Source organism: Heliangelus exortis, chromosome 1 (genome assembly GCF_036169615.1).
Source record: "Heliangelus exortis chromosome 1, bHelExo1.hap1, whole genome shotgun sequence".
Taxonomy (NCBI): Eukaryota; Metazoa; Chordata; class Aves; order Apodiformes; family Trochilidae; genus Heliangelus; species Heliangelus exortis.
Window position 1 is genome coordinate 116,012,119 of NC_092422.1, and position 19,661 is coordinate 116,031,779.

The 19,661-nt window shown below is 46.7% G+C and overlaps 1 protein-coding gene across 1 annotated transcript in view; it reads left to right on the forward strand.

Annotated features, from left to right (window-relative positions):
• The window catches only part of LOC139803729 (galactosylgalactosylxylosylprotein 3-beta-glucuronosyltransferase 1-like), a 29,268-nt gene extending 13,913 nt beyond the window's left edge, over nt 1–15,355 (forward strand). The window contains exons 2-6 of the mRNA XM_071760158.1: nt 5,143–5,291; nt 5,600–6,138; nt 7,412–7,708; nt 8,194–8,301; nt 11,989–15,355. Coding sequence (XP_071616259.1) covers nt 5,180–5,291; nt 5,600–6,138; nt 7,412–7,708; nt 8,194–8,280 — 1,035 coding nt within the window. The 5' untranslated portion in view covers nt 5,143–5,179 and the 3' untranslated portion in view covers nt 8,281–8,301; nt 11,989–15,355. The remainder of the gene's footprint in view (nt 1–5,142; nt 5,292–5,599; nt 6,139–7,411; nt 7,709–8,193; nt 8,302–11,988) is intronic.
• The last annotated feature ends 4,306 nt before the right edge of the window (nt 15,356–19,661 follow it).

The window sequence follows — 19,661 nt, forward strand, 5'->3', positions numbered from 1 at the left end:
TGCTTTTTCACCTTTGCACCTTTTTCCAGCCTAGTTTACAGGAGAAATTGCTGCTTATTGAGCAGAAAACCAGATCTCTCTTTTCCCTTTCTCTTTCCCACCCCCACAAGAAATACAGCTGGACGTGAACCCTCAGGCACTATCCTTTAAATCCAGCCTGTCCTTTCTGTCCTACATCAAAACCATTTCTGCAGACCTGTGCTGGGGTCAGATGAGTCTCACTGCTGAGAAACGTCCTGTTGTGGCTGTGTTAGCACAGTAATTACCCCTGCTTATCCCAGAGCCTTAACCCATTCCACCCACTTCTGCCTTGAATCCATCCTCCCACTTCATGGTGCACATCTTGAACAGGCAGGAGACTCCTCTGTAAGGGGAAGTACTGCAGCATCTTGGCTTGTCTCGATTTTAAATGGTACTGAAGTTCTGGCTGAAGGCTGTGATGGGCTCAAGGGAATGGGGGGAAAAGGGACAGCAGCTTCCTGTGGATTTCAGCAAAGCAGAGACAGACCGTTGCTGATCACCACAAATACCCTGCTGCCATGAATTATGCATTCCTTGTTTAAAGAGAGGTCGCTCTCATCAATAATTGAAAGCTCCCTGCTCTGCCTTCAGCATCACATCTCCCACACCGGGAGTTAGGGAACTCATGAAATCTGCATGGACTTCCTCAAGGTGGCTAGGAGCTGATGGAGAGAGGCAGCAAAACACAGGCAAAACAAACCAAAAACCCTGTTGACAGTGAAATTAACAGTCCTCTGCACCTGCCAGCAGCTCTGCTCCTCACACCCCTATTTCCTTCCTTCTCCACACCTCTTTCCTCCCAGGGTACACACAGAACAGTAGGCTTGCGAACTTGGTACAAACCAAGGTTAGGGGGTGTTCCTTGAAGTTTTTGGCTCCATTAGCTGAAACTAGTTTGCTTTGGGTGGCTGCCTGGAAAAGTCTTTACACTGGATGGCAGGATGTTCTCTAGGGACAGTTTGAACTCTGAAATTTGTCCCTCTGGGAAGATAATGATCTTCAGAGTCTGGATCTCAGACTGCAGACATTCTGTCCTGGAGCTGATGTTGGTCCAACATTCAGAGTCCTGTAAGTCTGGCTCAGACAGGCTGGCTGCCCTGGAGCACAGGCTGCAAAATCATCTTTCTTGCCGAGCAAACTTTTCAAAAGGTGTGATTCTCACGTTGAATCAGGCAGGTGGAGTGCAGAACAGAACCTCAGAACAGAACTACGACCACTCTTGAGTCATCAAAGAGGATGTAAATTGAACAGCTTTTCAACAGGGCTATAGGAAAATTGCAGGCACCTGAACTCACACGTAAGCCTTATAAATGCCAGTGAGCTGGCCCCTTCCCTAGCTTTCAACTTTCTCTACCATTTGCCTGATGTGTCCTTTCTAACTACTCTGCAACCCATAGAGAAAGTCACATATGTGGCCTGCTAAAGTTGTGTCCAAACAGTGAGGATGCTTGGGTTTTTCTCCAGCTGGGGAATCCTTATCCCTCTCCCAACATCTCAGCTGCCCTGCCTGTAGCAAATTGTCCCTTGTGTTGATGATTAGTCAACAGCAGATGAAGGGATCAGTCACATGTGATACTCTGAACCTCAGCCAGATCTTGGTTCTCTTCAGCATCAATCTGGGGCACCTGGGCTGAGGCTGGGCTCTTCCTCCCATGTGCTTCTCTCATTCTCTTCTCCTGAATCCTTTCAGATGCATGCCTCCTGCACCACTGCATGATCTTAACTGGAGACAGGATGCTGTTGTTAGCCAGGAACTGAGAAGCCAGGCAAAGCAGTGTAAAGTGAGAGTAGTACAAGAAAGATTTTGTCCCTATCATACTCAGCTTTGTGCTCTGTGTGTGTGTTTGTTTATTTTTTAATGGAGAACAGAAGATTGATGGATGAAATTAAGAAGAGGGATGTGTAATTGGAAAACAGCTCAAGAAGGCCACAGGCAGCATATTGAAGGCATCCATCAAACATCCAGCTAATGTTTTTAAGGGTGTGTAACACAAATAAGGGCTGCAGGAGACACTAGGAAAAAAAAACAAAAGGGAAGATAAAGGGGAACAGGCAGGACAAGGGAAATAGCAAGGGAGGAGAAGAGCCAGCAAGAGAGTATGATCAATAATATTTGTATTGCAATTGCTTCCAAAGGTTCCTTTTGGGATCAGTGCAGGATTGCACAAGCACATTAAGAGACAGTCCCTGCCCTCTACAGCTTAAACCCAGGAATTACGGGATGATTGCTGGAGGTGGGTTTAGATGATCACAAAATTTTCTTCTGATCTTGAATCTCATTTAAGAGGATCTGCTCTGAATGGGTTTAAAGGCAGAAGAAGGAAGGTAGCTGGTTGTGCCAAGAATACACACAGTAATGCCTGGCAGCCAAGCATGCAATTAATCTGAGCCACTTAGGGGACTTTGTTTTTAATTATAAAAAGTAGATAAAAATACGTGCAGTAAACCTCTGCAAACCTCACTGGGGCCATCAGCAGGTTACCCAGAGACATTGACATGTGACTGGGTTTTTGATGCTGTGTTTTCAAAAGGATGGGCAGATGCTTTAATGGATTGCTTTGTGGGAAATATTTCATGCAGGGTGGACGTTACAAAAATGTGAAGTTCCTTTGTAAAAAGAAGGAGAGAAGACAAAGACAAAAATTATTAGTAGTCAAAGGGATTCCTCTAATCCTCAAAGCAGAGGAGGAGAGACTCTTAAGGAATGAGAAAAGGCGAGTGAAAGAAGAAAGGGCCAGAGAAGAGAACAAGCGTGATGAATGCAGGGAGTGGCAGTGGGGGAGAGAAGGTAAGGTTTTAAAGAGAAAAAGAAGTGTTTCAAGACAGACTTTCTGAAAATGGGGCTAAAGTGAGGTTTGACCTGGTCCTTTATGTAGCATTTAACTTCTTTAGAATCGCATGCTTTGGAAAAGCAATAGAAAGAAAGTACATGTAGAAATAAATGAGCAAGGAGCACCAGGGGAATGGCACACACTCTGTGTGTCTCCACTTGTTTGCAGTGTTTGGGGAGCAGGAGGAGGAGAAAGAACTAGAAAGGGAATTTGTTAAACCGCTTTCAACACTGATCCACTCTCCTCTGTGCTCTCTTGGTAACACAGCTGCCACCACCACCTCCTCCTCTCCTTCCCTCCAGAAGCTACCTGAGTTTTCAGCACTGGCAAGCCCCCTGCATGGAAACTGTCCTGGTATAATTAGAGGGGTTTATTGAAGGCAAAAAATACTGTCTGCCTGACTCTAGCACAGGGACATTTGTAACTGGAAGCCTCCCAGAGCAAGCAAGGAGATGTGATGACCCTGAGCAAGGGCCTGGGTGAGCCTAGGTGTCTGCTGCTATTAGGAGGCAGTGCAGAACCCTCCTTGGGTCTCTTTGGTGGCTCTGGCTGTTCTCACACACCTGAGAGATGGGAACCTTTGCTCTGTGCTGCTATCCTGGTAAGGGAAATTTTTCCTAGAGGGAAAGATGTCCTTGGTGTAGGCAATGCCATCCTGCCCTGTGTCCAACTTAAATCCATACCTTACCAAACACCTTCACCTTCAGAGCTAAAGCTTGAAGGAAACTCTTGTACCTGCCCTGGACCCAGCCATCAGGAAGCAATGAAATAGTGCAGAGATATCATGTTTGCTGCACAAGGGTCCTGCTGGTGTTACCAAAACACTCCCATGTGCTCCTGACCACACAGGCTCCTTTGTCCGCTCCTTTATCAGGTTTCCATAGACTGCAAGTAGAGGAATGGCCACCGTGGCATTTCCTGAGTGAGGTGGGTAGAAGCATTGGAGATTATCACCACAAACAGTTGGTGTGGGGACTTGATGGTGGTTGGTTCCCTAAAGGGGTGGCTTCAGCGTGGTACCACTGATGTCAAACAAGGAATGAGCTCTCATTGCAGCAGTTTCCTTAATATGGCTTCTGGGGATCTACTAGCTTGCCAGAAGACTTGCTGAAACACACTGCTCTTCTGTCAGATTTGGCTGAAACGAGTTTGATATTGGCACCAGGGCTCTGATGAGCCCTGTGATTGCATAATTCTTGTTTTTTCAGGACACCGAGGTAAAACATCAGGGAAAAATTAAATATAGAACCTAAGAAGGTTTCAGAGGGTGAATTTAGAGTTACATCTGGTATATTCCAGAAGTACTGTGTGTCTGCTGTCACTACAAAGCATAGCCCTTTCAGACCAGTCATCATGTTTCTTCTCACACGATTCTACAAGGCTGAAGCAGGGCAATCCCTTTTGCCTTTTGGATACATAAGGATCCAGATCCCAGGAAAGGGATTTCCTTTGCACTCAATGTGCCTACATCCCTTTGAATACCTTGGTTTTAGAGGAATGGCCTTTAGTATACCTAGGAAAACTGGCAGAGCAGGAATTTAGACTGAATTCTGTCCAAACCAATCTGAACCTGCTTTCTGTCCTCTGTATCAGTGTGATGCCACTGCTTTCTTCCCTCAGACTGCCTGTAGCCTAGGAGAGCATGAGGGCCTGGTGGGGCTCTGCTGTTCAGCAGCTCTCTCATTCCCAGGGTGTCTGTCTGTAGTTTCCTAACAGAAATCTCTCTGCAGGAGGCTAATGAAAGTTTTATGCTCCCTGTAGCCTCCTAATGAGCATCGCTGTGGTAGTGAGGAAGTCCACTGGGTGAATAATTTGGCATTCAGAAAGGTAATGCTTTTCTGAGGGAGAAAAAACAGACTACAGATGTTACTAGGAGGGGAAGAAGGGAATAAAATCCAGCTATTAAGCAACAAGACAGCCTTCTTGGAGTGACAGCAGAAAGTCCTCAGATGGTAAAGGGTAATTTTGCTGTGTACTCTTCAGTGTTTCCATGGGCTGCTTCTATTCTGCAGCAGCAGAGGTGGATCCTTTTTTCTGGAGCACTGCTTTTGTTGCTGGTTTGTAGTAACACTATCAGGAGATCTTGTACCCAAAGGGGGACCAAAGCAGAAGCTGGGTTCAGACCTGCAGCCTTAATGGGATTTCTTGTAAACTTAGACAAATGCTTTGCTGGATCAGGACCCAAGCCAAATTCAGTGTGTTAGTGTGGCCTCTAGACTTATGGTCCTAATGTTTGTGGTGACTGATGTTTTGGAGGCCTTAACCCTTTTTTTTTTTTCTGCTCGGAAAGGTAGAGAGATGCCTGGGCATTGGAAGCTCTCTGCAGCATGCTGAGGAGACGTAACCTTCTTACCACGCTCCTGATTGCCTTGCCATGGGCTCTTCTCCTAACCTTGTGGCACCAGTACCCAACCACCCGCTACCTCAGCCTGCTGAGAAGTAAGTGCAAGAGTTCTGCTGTCAGTGTGCTGATGGTTGTGATGATTGCAGGTGCAAACCCTCCGTAGGAGATGCTCTCTTATGAGACGGGCTAAACAAAGGCAAACTTGCCTGAAGGTCCCCTCAGGGTTTTCCTGCAGCAGGCACACAAACTGATCTTAAAAGCACGTTCAGCATGCACCTTAGGCTGGCTTTGGGGAGCCACTGACTCCAGACAGATATGTCCCCAGTACTCCCTGGAGAGAAGGCAGCCCAGCAGTGATTAATTCTCTAACATTTTTCTTCTTCTTTCATGCCTTTTATCCCAGAAGAGACAGATGAGAACGTGACCTCTAAAGCTCTCCTCAATGGTACATCTGCACTGAGAGAAGAAGGCCTCCCATCATGCATTCAGCAGCAGCAAAGCACAGGGGCAACACCTAAAGTCATCCAGAATTATGTGTACTCCAGGCCTCCCCCGTGGTCAGACACCCTGCCAACCATCTTCGTTATCACCCCTACCTACACCCGGCCAGTGCAAAAAGCAGAGCTGACCCGCCTGGCCAACACTTTCCTACACGTACAGAACCTGCACTGGGTGGTGGTGGAGGACTCGCCCCGAAGGACCAACCTGGTGTCCAACCTGCTGGAGAAGGCAGGGCTCAACTTCACCCACCTCAACGTGGAGACGCCCAAGAGTCTGAAGCTGGGTCTGTCCTGGATCCCATCCCACACTCCACGGGGGACACTACAGAGGAATCTGGGGCTGCACTGGCTGAGAGACAGCTTCAGCAACACCTCACCACCAGAAGGAGTAGTGTATTTTGCTGATGATGATAACACCTACAGCTTGGAACTCTTTGAAGAGGTAAGAGCAGTAAAATTATATGGGTCAGAAATGCAGGATACAGCTGTCAAGACTTATAAGGCCAGGTGCACTTGTGAAGACCTCTAAGATAGGGCTACCGTGTGTTCTTTTACCATCAGCTGGGAGACAAGGGCTCTGGCACACTACCTAGAGCCCTCCTTGTCCACCCAGCACACAGTGGGAGTTGGTAGATACAAGCCTATAGTTGTGCAAGTCCAGTAGCTGTTCTCTAAAGGGCTGAAATCTGGAGAGTAGATCCGTCATGGTATAGGCTGCAGATGCAGATAGCCATTCACAACATGTTGCACCAGCTACAGCCCCTTCTGCCAGGGACCAGAGACCAGAGACCAGAGACCAGAATTAGTAGCTCTCCTCAGGGAGAGCTGACCTGATTTAAATAAGCACCAAACTTCAAGCAAAGCATAAATCATAAAGCATAAAGTTGTAGGGATGTGATGGGTGGGGGATGTGGGAAAAGTTGACTGACTTTCTAATCCACCTTTTCTTCTCGACTGCCCTTCTGTATTCTGAGCTCCAGGCACCACAACAGGGCTGTGCCTCTGGGGTCATAGAAGCTTGCTCAGACTTCCACTGGAAGCCTGGGTTTTGTGAAATGCCAAAGCTATTGTAAACTTGCAAACATTCAGTAAACTCCCTTGTCACCGATTTAAGCCAAACTGTACTACACCACTTGAAATATGCATCCGAACACATTTCCAGTTTCCAGAATTTTTTAGATCTCTGTTAAGCTAGCCCTTTCTTATTTGTTTCCTGGCACTTCCTGACAATTTCAATAAAACCCACTCTTTCAGGCAGTCCCCACGGATGGAAGAACAAGAGAAAGAACAAGGGGGGATGGAATTTGTGATAAATGAGGGCAAAGATGCATCTTGCATGAGGGTGAAGTTGGAGTGAGCAGAATTTATAATAAAGAGATAGAGGACCGGTAGAAATTGCATTTGGCATTTACAAAAATTATATAATATTAGAAAAAAATATAAACACTCAGATGAGATCAGAAAACCAGAGGTTTTCCTTCTTCTGGGGGACTGAATGTGGGAAGGAAAAGCAGCAAGTTTGATGTTCAGGCAGGAACACACTAAAACAGCCTTTTGGCTTTGTTAGCACAGGTGAATGACTCTGTGCCACCTAGAGCTACCTGACTGTGTGGGCAGTCAATGTGGGAGGACAGGTGCCAACAAAAGCAGAGGATGGAGTGGGACAGACATCAGGGGCTTGAATTCTCACAGCACTTTTTCTTTCTGGCACACAGATGCGGTACACAAGGAGGGTGTCGGTCTGGCCAGTGGCTTTTGTTGGGGGGCTGCGATATGAGTCTCCAAAAGTGAGTCCAGCAGGGAAGGTGGTGGGCTGGAAAACCGTCTTTGACCCTAACAGACCCTTTGCTATTGATATGGCTGGATTTGCTATCAGCATCAAGCTGATTCTGGAGAAGCCTCAGGCCAGTTTCAAGCTGGAGGGGGTTAAAGGAGGCTACCAGGAAACCAGTCTGCTGAAGGATCTTGTGACGATGGATGGGCTGGAGCCCAAAGCAGCCAACTGCACAAAGGTGAGTAGGACAAGAGACCTTGAAGATACATTCTCCTTGATGAGTCTTGGCTGCTTTTGCAGCCTCCCACCATGCTTCTACACCTTCCAATGTGCCTGCCCTGTGCTGGCACATGTCAGTGTCAAATGGTGCTGGGACAGATGGGCAAAGCCTGCCAAAAACAGATACAGAACGCTGAGGAACACTTAGTGCTGTGCACTCTGTGTTAATAAAGAGCCTCAGACGTACAGTTCATGCCCAGATTGGTTCTCCAAAACCTAGGAGGACTGGCAGAGAGCTGAGTCTGGGCGTTCATTCCAGAATGATCCCTCCTCCCTGTCACTGTTCCATGTTCCTGTAAAGCCTCTCTCAGGCTCAGTCCCTTTGAATCACATGCTTCAAGCAGTCACGAGCCCCAAGTTGTTGACTATCCCACTGGCTGGATGTGCTGCTCTCAGCATTTCTGTGGCATCCAGAGCCCCTGAATTCTTTGTGATTCCCTCTAGGTGTTGGTCTGGCACACAAGAACTGAGAGGCCCACTCTGGTTAACGAAGGCAAGCGTGGATTTACTGACCCCAGAGTAGAGGTGTAAGCAGAGAGCCAGCTCCAGGGTGTGAGTACCTTTGTCTTTATTGTTCTGGGCAAGAAAAATAATCCGTACCTGTTTCCATACTCACGCTATTATTTCCTCAAAGAATGCATGTATGATTGTCCCAGTAACTCCATTACTATCCCACCCTTTGCACAAGAAGTAGACCCTCATCTTTATCCACATGTGGTCTGCATTTTACTCATTCAAGCTTCCTTGCAGTCCACAGGGAACCTTTGCCTGTATACAGAGAGAAAAGTGGCAGAAGAATCCTGTGGTCTCATTCAGTAATAAAGATAAGCCAAATTCTTTGCTCCTCAGTTTCTCCCAGCTCCAAACTCTCTTTAATGTGAGTTGTCCTGCAGTGTGTGGAAAGAGATCACACTCCTGAAGATAAGCTTTTTCCCCAGAAGCCCTGCCACTTCTGCAGTGCTCCATGCATGTACCTTCAGTTTTCCTCCTGCATAAACAGTTGTGATGTGAGTGCAGCAGGGAAGGACCAATGGGACCCTTAGAAAACCTCAAAACAGGAATCAACAAAGAGAACCTACACAGAATTTGGGGGGCTTTGTATCAACATCAGAGCTAGAAATCCACCTTCTGCTAAGGAGAAACAGTGGTGCACAGCAGAAGGATGAGGAATTAATGGCAACCACCACAGGTGAGGCAGGAATGCGTAAGAGATCAGTGATTTGTTCTTAGAAGTAAAGACTGATAAAGAACTGGCTTCTGAGGAGCTATGACCTCTGCCAGCTGCTATGTTCTGTGATCCCACTGGCTGCTTTTGGCAGATTCCTACCCCAAAAGTCCCAAAATAACAAAGGTATCCAGTTTGGGAGTACCCACCTCTTTCTGGAATGACTCATATCTGTGGCAGGGATACAGGATGCTGAATGATTTCCCCCTACTTTGGAAGGTACTCCAGCACTGCTTTCACTTCTGACCCCAATATACATCTCAGCTCAGCTATACCAGCAGAAATAAAACTGACAGCATTTATACAAGCAGTCACAAGTGTTTCAGCTTCTGCACAGATCTTGTGTGTACATTACTAGTAACTACATACAGCATTTCCACATCATCTCTGAGGGGCTGACAGCTGTACAAAGAGTGCAAAGCAATCCCAGTGCCTGCTTACCCAGCAGCAGCAGATGGGAGGGACAGGACTCAGTTGCCTCAACACAGACACCTTGTGCTACCATAAGGACCCTGGGGTAGCCTAACTAGCCCTCCTGTGGGGCACAAACTCCACACCATATCTGCCAGCTTTTCATTAATATCTCACATATATCCTAGCAGGCTTAAAGAATGCTCAACACCTATGCTTTGGCAGCAGCCTCTCTTTTAAGCTGTGCTTCTGTGGAACCCACTAGCAGTAACAGGCTCATTTTACATACCCACCCATGCGGGGTCTGCAGTAGGCTAAAGCTATAATTGCCCAAAGTCAGCTCGTAAGGACTCAGAATCCAGCTAAAGGGTCTGGAAGTACCACTTACTTTTTAAAGGAAGAGCAGGTTTATAAAAACTCAGACTAGGCCTGCCTTGCCTACTTGACAAAGGAGGAGTTGACTGCTCCACTGCAGATGCAGTGTGATGTTTTCATAAATGTGCCATTTATCTATCACCACTTTTTTCCTCACCTCCTCTCCCTGCCCAAGCAGCCATTCTCCATGAGAAATGCCACACACCTGCTATGGATTCTTATGGGAATGGCTCCCTGTAAGTCATTTGTTGTCAAAAAGCAAAGCGACCAGTCTGACAAATGAAAATGCTGCTACCTATTCAGCAGGAAGCCTTGTAGCCTTATCTGGAGACATCCTCTTGGGATGCTCCCAAGCCAGAGTCTTGTCAGGGCCAGCATTGTAATTTTGGATAGAGCTTTCCACTTGCATTAGCAGAGAATTTTGATCACAGTCCCTTCTGCACTACCACCTGCCATGTGGAGCAGCTGCCTTGACCTGCGAAGTGGACAGGTGGCATCCACTCCAGGAGACACCTGCAAGGTAAATTGCTTGACTGCCCAGAAAATTATTAGATTTTCCACCTTAAAGTTTTGAGACATCACTGCTGATAGCTACAGTGAGTTGTGGAGGTCCCTACTATCACAGCTGCTGAGCTGCAGAACCTTGACTGACATGATCTAGATAAGCCAGTACCGGGGGGAAGGAAGGAAGAAAAAAAAAAAAGAAAAAAAAAAAAAGAGGTAAAATTGCTCCCCCATGGCTATGCTGTTCTTAGACAAACAGATCAAGCAGTTCATGTCTCAGACCTCCCAGAGGCCTCTTTTCCCTATAACTCCTGCACATGTGAGCCAGGCAGACATTGCGTGGTGTGGTATTTTGCAGTCTGTTAATCCCTAGTAACTCCACGTGCATGACTACTTGGCACGTGTGCCTGCTTGCTGGATTGCCATGGGCACAGTGGAAAGGGACCTGCTGATCATGTGAACTGAGAAGATGGGGATTCAATAGGTGCTGCATAAATAGCAGTCACTTTGTCCCAGTTGGAGTCCACTCTCTTCCTTGCCCACACTCCCACCACCCCATGCTGGGTCCAGCTGAACCACAGCAGTTTTTGTGAGTCTGGGGGAGAAAACTCTTTGTGCCAAATGAGGGCAGATCTGCAAATCTTTAGCAGTAAGACACATCAAGATTTTGCTTTTCATGAGAGACAACTAAAAGAAAAGGAAGAGCTCACTGTTTAAAAAAAAAAAAAAAAAAAAAAAAAAAGGAAACTCGTTTTCCTTTTCTGCACTAGAAAATCTGCTTTTTTTGCTGTCCTGAGAACCATTAGGCAGGATCTGATATGTTCTGGGATTGAAGATCAGGGGCAAGATCCTCAGCTACTTCCCCAGCCTCTCTGTGTAAAGTGGAGGAGCAGGAAGGACAAAAAGGGAAATTCTGAGCCCATCTTCAGCTAGACAAAGGTGACACTGTGAAGACTGTGCAAAATTGCCATACGCCTGGTCTCCGAGAATCACTGGGGATGTGCAGAGTAGGAAGGGGAATGTAGAGTATAAGGGAAATCCTTGAGACTGTCTGTATTGCAACAGAGGCCACAGAGCTATCACAGCATACATCCCTGCCAGCTGCATTGAAGCACTCTCAAAACACAGGCTTTGGCTTCTGAGTACAAGAGACAGAAATTAATTTAACTTCATGTTTTTCTTCATTAAAGCCCTGTAATGTATTGTTAAAGATTGGTGTTATAAAAAATACCTGGTTTTATTGCTAACATCTATTCACAGGCATCCAAGAGAGAAGAGTTTGCTTAGGCTAGCATGGAACTCCTGCTGCCTTGTGATATTTGGAAACAGGGAAAGAATTTCATCTCCATTTCAGAGCTTTCAGACAGACTGAACAGAGATCCTCAGATCTCATTCTTCTGCTCTTTCTTCAAAAGAAATAAAAATCAGAGGTTAAAATAATGATTTTACTGGTGAAAAAAAAAGTCCTTCTGCAACTTTTTTCTCATTCATAAATTAAATATCCCAGTCAGGACTCTGCAGCTGAGACAGAACAAGTAGCTCTTCAGCTACATCCCAGCCCGAAGCTGTGCTTGGTGTAGTTGAAGAGCCTGGTTACCACTGCGTGCTCAGTGTCTAACTGAGCTGGGGGACAGCCCCGTTGGGAATGCATCTCCTGTCTGGTAATTGATGTGGTATCAACACCTCTATCTGCTTCTTACCTCATCTTGTGTTTGTTTTAGCAGAGGCAGCGGGCAATGATCGTTCCTTTAGTTTGTCAGCAACCACAGCAGCTGGCCCTCAACTCTACCCCAAACGTAGCCACGCCGATCAGCTCCCACTGCCTGAAAAGTAGTGACAAGCAGGGACAGAGCTGATGTGGTGCCCTGTGATCCTACAGCTCTTCACCTTGGACATTGTGTACTGGCTCCTGTTCCCCACCTGGGAGAAGAGCGCTTCCCTTCCCCTGTGGGCTCTGTGTTTTTAACCATTCATTAAAATTTATTAGATGCGCTCTCCATCCTCAGCTGTACCAGCATAGAGGCTGAAATCCAGGATCGGTGCGGGTGCTTCTGAAGATTCCTCCTGGCATATTATCAAACCTGAGCTTCAGTACAGCAGCTGCGAGCCGCCGTGGTTCAAGGACAGGAGTGGCTGCAAGAGCACAAAGGCAGACCTGTCAGCCTGAGGCTGGTATGCTCTCAAAGCAGCTTTGAAACAAAGCTAGCCTGAGAGAGGCTCTCCCTCTGAAGGATGCACTCAGATATCTACATAGATGAGCCTTTGGTGCTGGCGAGAAAGCTGTGCTGAAGTACCTCATCTGGGGTTTGGGAGTTTAAGAGGGATCTGGTGCCTATGCCGTGGCTGAGAACTTGAACTGCCCTCACTTAAAGTTGTTTTGGAAAATGCCATCCCAGATTCCCAGGCCCAGAGCCCTCTGGATAAAGTTCTTTTCCTGCTCAGGGAGTCCCGGCAGGTACTGTACCTCAAAGGCCATGCCTCCATGTCTCACTGCAGAGACCAGAAAGCAGGGGCAAAGATGGGTGGACTTGAAAGTGTTGTTTCTAGCCTGGAATCCTGCTGCAGCACCATCACGTGCTTCAATATCCTCAGATCACACATACAGACTTGCTTCCTAGACCTCCAGAGAGGAAGATACCTCTCTGAGGTGTAGGTGGGTGAGAAGTTCTCAGAGAAAAGGAATTCTCAGCCTGCACCCACCTCCCATGAAAACATCAAGGATTGTGGAGAGACATCATCGGGAAACATATCTCAAGCACACAGATGACAACTGAAATAACAAATATGACAAGGTTTTCTTGTTGAACTTTGAAAGGCATGTGTGGTGCTGTGAAGAGAGAGGAGACAGTGAAACGTGGAAGGGTTTCCCCTTTCCCTCAATAAAACAGGAAGAGAGACAGGTGGAATGCAGCCCACAGAGAAGGAGGTGTCAAATGAGGACCAAAGTAAGGATGCACTGGATTAAAAGCACAAGTGTTGGCACCATGTGTGTGTGTGGGGAGTGGTGTCACTGTGACTTTTCCAGGAAGATTCCTTGAATGACCCAGAAACCCCTCTGAGCGTATCTTGAAAACCATCTTCACTCAGGCCATGAGAAACAAGGTTTTACGTATTCAAAACACATTGAGGATTTCACAGCTGGGGGAAAGTTATGAGCAATTGAATCATCCCCCGCTGGAGAAAGTTTGGGCTGGCAGGGAACTTATTTATTTGTTGATTTATTTATACTAGAATTCTTCTCTGCCTATTCCTTCTTGAGTTTTGGGGTGTTTTTTTGCTTAGATCACCTGATGCGTTCATGAAGTATTTCCCCACACACCCCAGAACAGCAGAGTTTGGCATTCACTGGTGAATGTTCTATGTTCTGCACTCCCTGGGGTTTCTTTGCAATGGTGTCTTAAACTGGAAAAATAATCAGAAACACAGCAAGGAGGGGTGTACAGTGGAGGGAATTACTGTTCCTTTATGCAAGAGATGTGGGTGGCACTAAGTTTCTAGCTCCCAAGCAATCATAGCCAGATAAAAATATGTGCAAAGGAGTGCCTCACTCAGCAGTTAGTCCTCATGGGCTCTTGAGAAGCCTCCATGAAGAGGAGTCTTTGAAATGTATCTGAGGGAATCTGTTGATGTTTCCTTGCATGAGGAACAAGCAGCTCTGTACCCTGCTATTGGAGAGGGGCTGGAGTGCAGGAGAGGGACAAAGGGGGTTAGATGGCTTCTGTCAGAAAGAGAGGCAGGAGAAAGTAAAGAATAAGCAGCAAATAGAGAGAAATGGAGACTGCATTTATTGAGGCTTAGACCAGTGTGTTTCTGGATGAATACACCCAGCACTACAAGGCAATGCTGTGAACTGTCTCAGCATGAAGGAATACTGAATGGGCCATGAAAACAGTGTCTTCTCTGAGCCCTAGAAGGATCCTTAGAGATCAATGGTCTGGCTTACTGCATGAAGGAATCTTGGCATTCACAAAACTCTTCTCATTCTCCATTTGTCAGAGCTTTGTGTCCTGTCCTCTGCAAGAGGCAACAGGTCTTTCATGTAGTAGGCATTGCTGACCCATCCCTGTCACCAGGCAGGGGGGGTCAATGTTTCCACACAGCATTAAATCAAGATTAAGTCCCCTTCTTTATGGTTTCCATGAATGAGCAAAAGCGAGAGAATGAAGGAGTTGATTTATGATTCTCTATTTTCCCCTCTAAGATGGGCAGCGTTTCTGCCTGTATGAACAGGAGGGGGTATTCCCCAGCCTTTAATATCATGCAGGTCCCACACTGGGTTCTGGCACTGCCGATGGGTGTTTGTATCGAGGGTTCATGGCCATACACACACACACAGAGATGTGTTTTTAGAGAGTTCTTCTCTCTGCATCCCTGTAAGAAAGCAAAATGATTATTCCTGTTTTTCTCACTGAGGATCTGAATTCCATTGGTGTGCTCTACCCTTTCAGTTCCAACCCTGTCACAACCAGCCCTATCACACTGTCTCCATTCTTGCCCCAGCCTGTCCCTGTGAGGGAGGGTTTCTGTGAATCAAGAACTTCTGCCAATCACTAAACTGTGGACCTTGTATGTACAGTGTAGGTGTACACGGCTGATATTCCAGGCTAGCAGATACTTGGACCTGTTCAGCACAAATACTCTCTTCCCTGTAGAGCAGCCTAAGGACAGCAAGGACTGCTGCTGGCCAAGGGGTATCAGCTAAGGGTAGGTGAGTAACAGATACCACAAGTTCAGGTGGCTGTGAGATGGCAGATGTTTGTTTGTGGGAGAGCCCGGGAGTGGAGCAGAGTTACAGGCTCCAGTGAAATTGAATGCAGTGAATGCAATAAGGAGGGAAGCTCCAGATCAAGCCTGAAGTGTCTAAAGAAGAGAAGGCATCCCAGCGCCTGGTTTTTACTAGCATATTAGTATCTGATATTCATGTTCTCTAAAATTCATCCAGTTCACCAACCAGTGAATATTACTAACATTTCCTGTTGCAGAAAATACTATTGACAAAGGAGAGAGAATGTCAAGAAAGTAATTTTTAATGGTTATTTATTTATATTGAATGGTACTAGAGCGTTATTAAATATTATGTGAATAGTACAATTTTGCACCATTGTTTTGTCTTGCAGCCTACGTGGAATCTGTAATCCAGAATGTATCAGTTTCAATTGGTATTATTTCAAGGGTACTCATTTCAGTCTTCATCTGATCCAAATGCCATAAGAGAAATTAATGCAATAACATTTCAGGTCCCTGACAGTGGTGCCTGCATTATGGAGATGAAAGAAAGACAGAAGGAGCCAAGAGAATATATCCTGAACTCCAAAGTCTCACCATATCTCTAGCTGTCATTTTGGTGACATGGTAGCCATCCCTACTGAAATTGCCCTGCAAAGGTGCTGACCACAACTCAGAAAGCAGTAGTGGTCAAAACATGGGGCAGGTAGTCAGTTCTTCATCACAGGGGAGAGGGCAAGCTGTCTTCGTGCAATGGCAAGCTGTGTTGCATGGTGACACCTAAACAAGGCTGCTGCTGGCAGTGTGCAGGCTGCCTGAGTTCTGTGGGGGTCTACTGGGTAGCAGGATGAAGTCTGTTCTGCAAGGTGCCTGGTTCCCACTCTTTGGGCCAGGAAGCTTCTGAGCACTGTCCTACCCTTTGGCTAGAACCAGGGCAAGCTCTCTTGGCACCAGCTTGGTTAAGACACAAAAAATCTGCAGTAATGTGGGTATACATTGCATCTCAGGCGTCAGCAAAAATTGATCCAAAGTCATATATTCATTTGGCCTGTCTGCTCTGAGAAAAGTCTCTCCCAGGTAGCTCTGGTGCCCATGAAACCTCTCAAGATGGTTTTCAGCTTCCTCTTGGAGGAGGACAGGAATACTGGGAAGCAGGTGAAGGCAGTAGCTTGTGGCCCTCTGCAGAACAGCCCACTGCATCTCCTGGGGTGAGGGTGAGACACCAAGGAGCAGCACCAACAGGATAAGGAAGCAGAGGTCTTTCTAACCAACTGCACTCTAGGCTTTTGATTCTTCCTCACTCCATACCAGAGGAGAATGGATGAGCCTGTTTGACAGGAGCCCACTGTTGGCTACTGCACAAGCCTTGGAGAAACTAGGAGACCCAGGTCCTGTTTTTAATACTTTCTCTGATATACTCTATTGTTTGGTTGAGGTACTTAACATCAGCTGTTACTTTTAACAACAACAAGGGACTCAGCTCCTAGAAACATGTAAGGATGTTTAAGACTCATTTGAGGAATCATTGCTAAAAATTTTGCATACGCAAGTACAAGCCAGATACATACTTGTGTAATAGAATTTTTAAAAATCACAATCAAAAAGGTGTTCCTTAAAGTGCAATGTGAAGTTTACAAGCAAAGATCCCAGGAAAGGCTAAAGAAGAATGGTCATGGCCAAGGGTACCTAAAATGTCCACCCTAGCAGAAAACACAATCATCCAAAAAAAAAGAGGACATCTATGGTTGCTCAAAGCCTCTACAATGCCAGTACAAGTATTAGACAGTGATCATCACTCATCTACAGACCTCATCACTCTCTACAACTCCCTGAAAGGAGGGTGTAGCCAGGTGGGGATTGGTCTCTCTTCCCAGGCAACCCTCAGCAAGACAAGAGGGCACGGGCTTAAGTTGTGCCGGGGGAGGTTTAGGTTGGACACTAGAAAGAATTTCTTTACTGAGAGGGTGATCAGACACTGGAATGGGCTGCCCAGGGAAGTGGTGGATTCTCCGTCCCTGGAGATATTTAAAAAGAGACTGGATGTGGCACTCAGTGCCATGGTCTGGTAACTGCAGCGGTAGTGGATCAAGGGTTGGACTTGATGATCTCTGAGGTCCCTTCCAACCCAGCCAATTCTATGATTCTGTGATTCTATGATTAATGCTACCTTCCTCTTCATTTGATCAAAACCCTGAGGATTGACCAACACTGTCTGAGTGCCCTGCTTGGTATCACTCTGGTCACACCAGCACATTGTTCCTCACCTCTTTTGGCCTTGCCTTTTCAAGGCCAAGCTTTCCAGGCAGTCTGATGCATTTTCAACCAGGATCTGGTGCAGGCCCCAGGGGACAAGGCAGGGAGAAGAAGGGGAAGGAGAAAGAGCAGGGAAGAATGAATCTTATTAAATGGAGCAAGGTACTACTCTCAGTCTCTCATCACGTTCAGGGCTGATTGGAAGTGAAATTGCACTTGGAGGAGGGGAAGCCCCCTCCCCTGAGACAATCCAGAGGCTCTCACACAAACTTAATTTCAAGCTCTGTTGAAGATGGTATTTGTCTTTTTTTTTTGTCTTTTTTTTTTTTTTTTTTTAATGCTCTCACAGGCCTTTGTGCAGAAAGCCTGATGCCTGCTTCTTACAGATTCAGTCTCACATTGTTTTCCTCCATCACTTGCCTCAATACATCTGTGAGCCGGGGTTGCTAAAATGCCTGTCACCTCGCTTCCACACTTGAGTGGATGTAGTTATTTTTTGTTTAATTTTTATTTTGCATTAAAGCAATCTAATTCATTTTTAATTCAAAACACACCCCAGCTTTCCAGAGCTCTGTTTAAAACAGGAACACTGTGACCTTGAAAAAGCTCGGACCTGCTGGAATCATGAAGTTCTTATCTGTACTCTGGTTCTCCAGTCCATACTTGCTTGCTCTCTTGCAAGAGAAAGGCGTGTGGTGTTTCCTGATCCACCCGTTTCGGTGACAAAGGCTGAAGGGGAGGGAGAGAAATTCCATTTGGCTTTGGAAGGCACCTGAGGGAGACATTCCAGAGCTTCAGCTCCTCCAGACAACACTGAAACGTGCTGTTTGGTTCCGCTGCAGACAGTTGGTCTGGATAGTTGTCTGTTAGTTTTTCAGTCTTGAAACCATACACTGACACAGGTAAAAATACAGATTGCAGTAGGCTGTTGCCTTCCCAGCTGACCTCCATCTTCTGCCCAGGAACTGGCACAGGGAGACAATTTTTACAACTAAGCCCTGACTGGAGGAAGTTAGTGGAGCTGTTAGTACAGGACAGTTCCAGTGGGTCCAGCTTCCCCCTGTCTCTGAGACAGATGGAGGCAGAAGCCTTGCCCAAGTTTGTCTCTACATCATAATTTCCTACTGTCACCCAAAGGAGAATCACAAGCAAAGCGTAAATCAGGCTCTAAAACAATTGTTGTCTGCAACCACAGGTCATACCGCGAAAATCTTGGTTTCTCTGTTTGTTGCACAGTTGACACAGAGGTGAATTCTTTCTTGTTTGTGTCACTGTACTCAACTGGAGCTTTCAGCAGAACAGTGAGCATTACTTTGTTTCATGGAGGGGAAAACAAGCAGGGTGGGCTTGCCATGGTTTTGGGGGGAATGGCACAAGAACATAAACAGCAGAGACTCACAGTAGCCTGCAAGAAAAGCAGTCTTTGTAGCAGCAGCACCACTGAGTGGATTTCAATAAATCAAGACTTTGCCCTGGCGTTTTTTATTTTAAAAACCGATTAATTTAAAGTGAAATGTGAAATGGTGGGAAATTACACTCAGACCTTAAGCACTCTTCCTGAATTGAATAATGGATCATTCTGCACCACAGAATGACTGAGGTCAAATTTCCCACAGACATGTCCTCTACGTCTTAGCCCACCACTGCAGCAAGACTACTCCCGTTTGCCCATATAAATGCTATCATCTTCTCCCCCCATCCTTCCCATGCCACCCAAGTTGGAGGACAAACAGCTCTAGGTGTGGGGCCAGGCCTGTGGCTACACCTTGGAGTGGGGCAGGAGGCTGAGCCAAGGGTGCCTGCATCATCTCCACCAGGACAAATTTCCTTTTTATGACTCTCCTTGGTGGAAACCCAGCCACTGACTATTCTTTGAAGCCCTGGAGGATTTTATTAGCTGTAATATTTCTTTTCCTCTGCCAGGAAGTGAAAAAACACTAAGAATCCGTTAGGAGAGCAGGCAGACGGATTGACAACACAGCCTCATAAGCCTCATCTCATTATGAAACCTGCTACTACAGAGATGAGCCAAAAGTAAAAGCCAAAATTTTTCTGGGTGGTGAGGCCATGACAGGAGGTCCCTCGCTACAGAGGCTGTGCTGCTCTAGTCCCTTAATTAGTGTATTAATTTCATTTTATCTCTTCCCCTGCTCAGTTCAATACGCAGTTCAGACAAAACGTCGGTACACCCCAGCTGCCGCCCTTCTCCCTCCCCCGCCCATGGGTTACCCGGCGGCCACCCCTCCTGCGGGCCCTGACAGCGGGGGAAGCTGAGGGAGACCGGGGACTACATCCCCCAGCATGCTGCGCGACAGCAAGGCAACACGGAGCTCCGCCCTGGCCCGCTTTGCATGCTGGGAGTTGTAGTCTAGCCGGAAGGCGGGAGGGCAGGCGGGGGTGCCCACACGCTCCGGCGCAC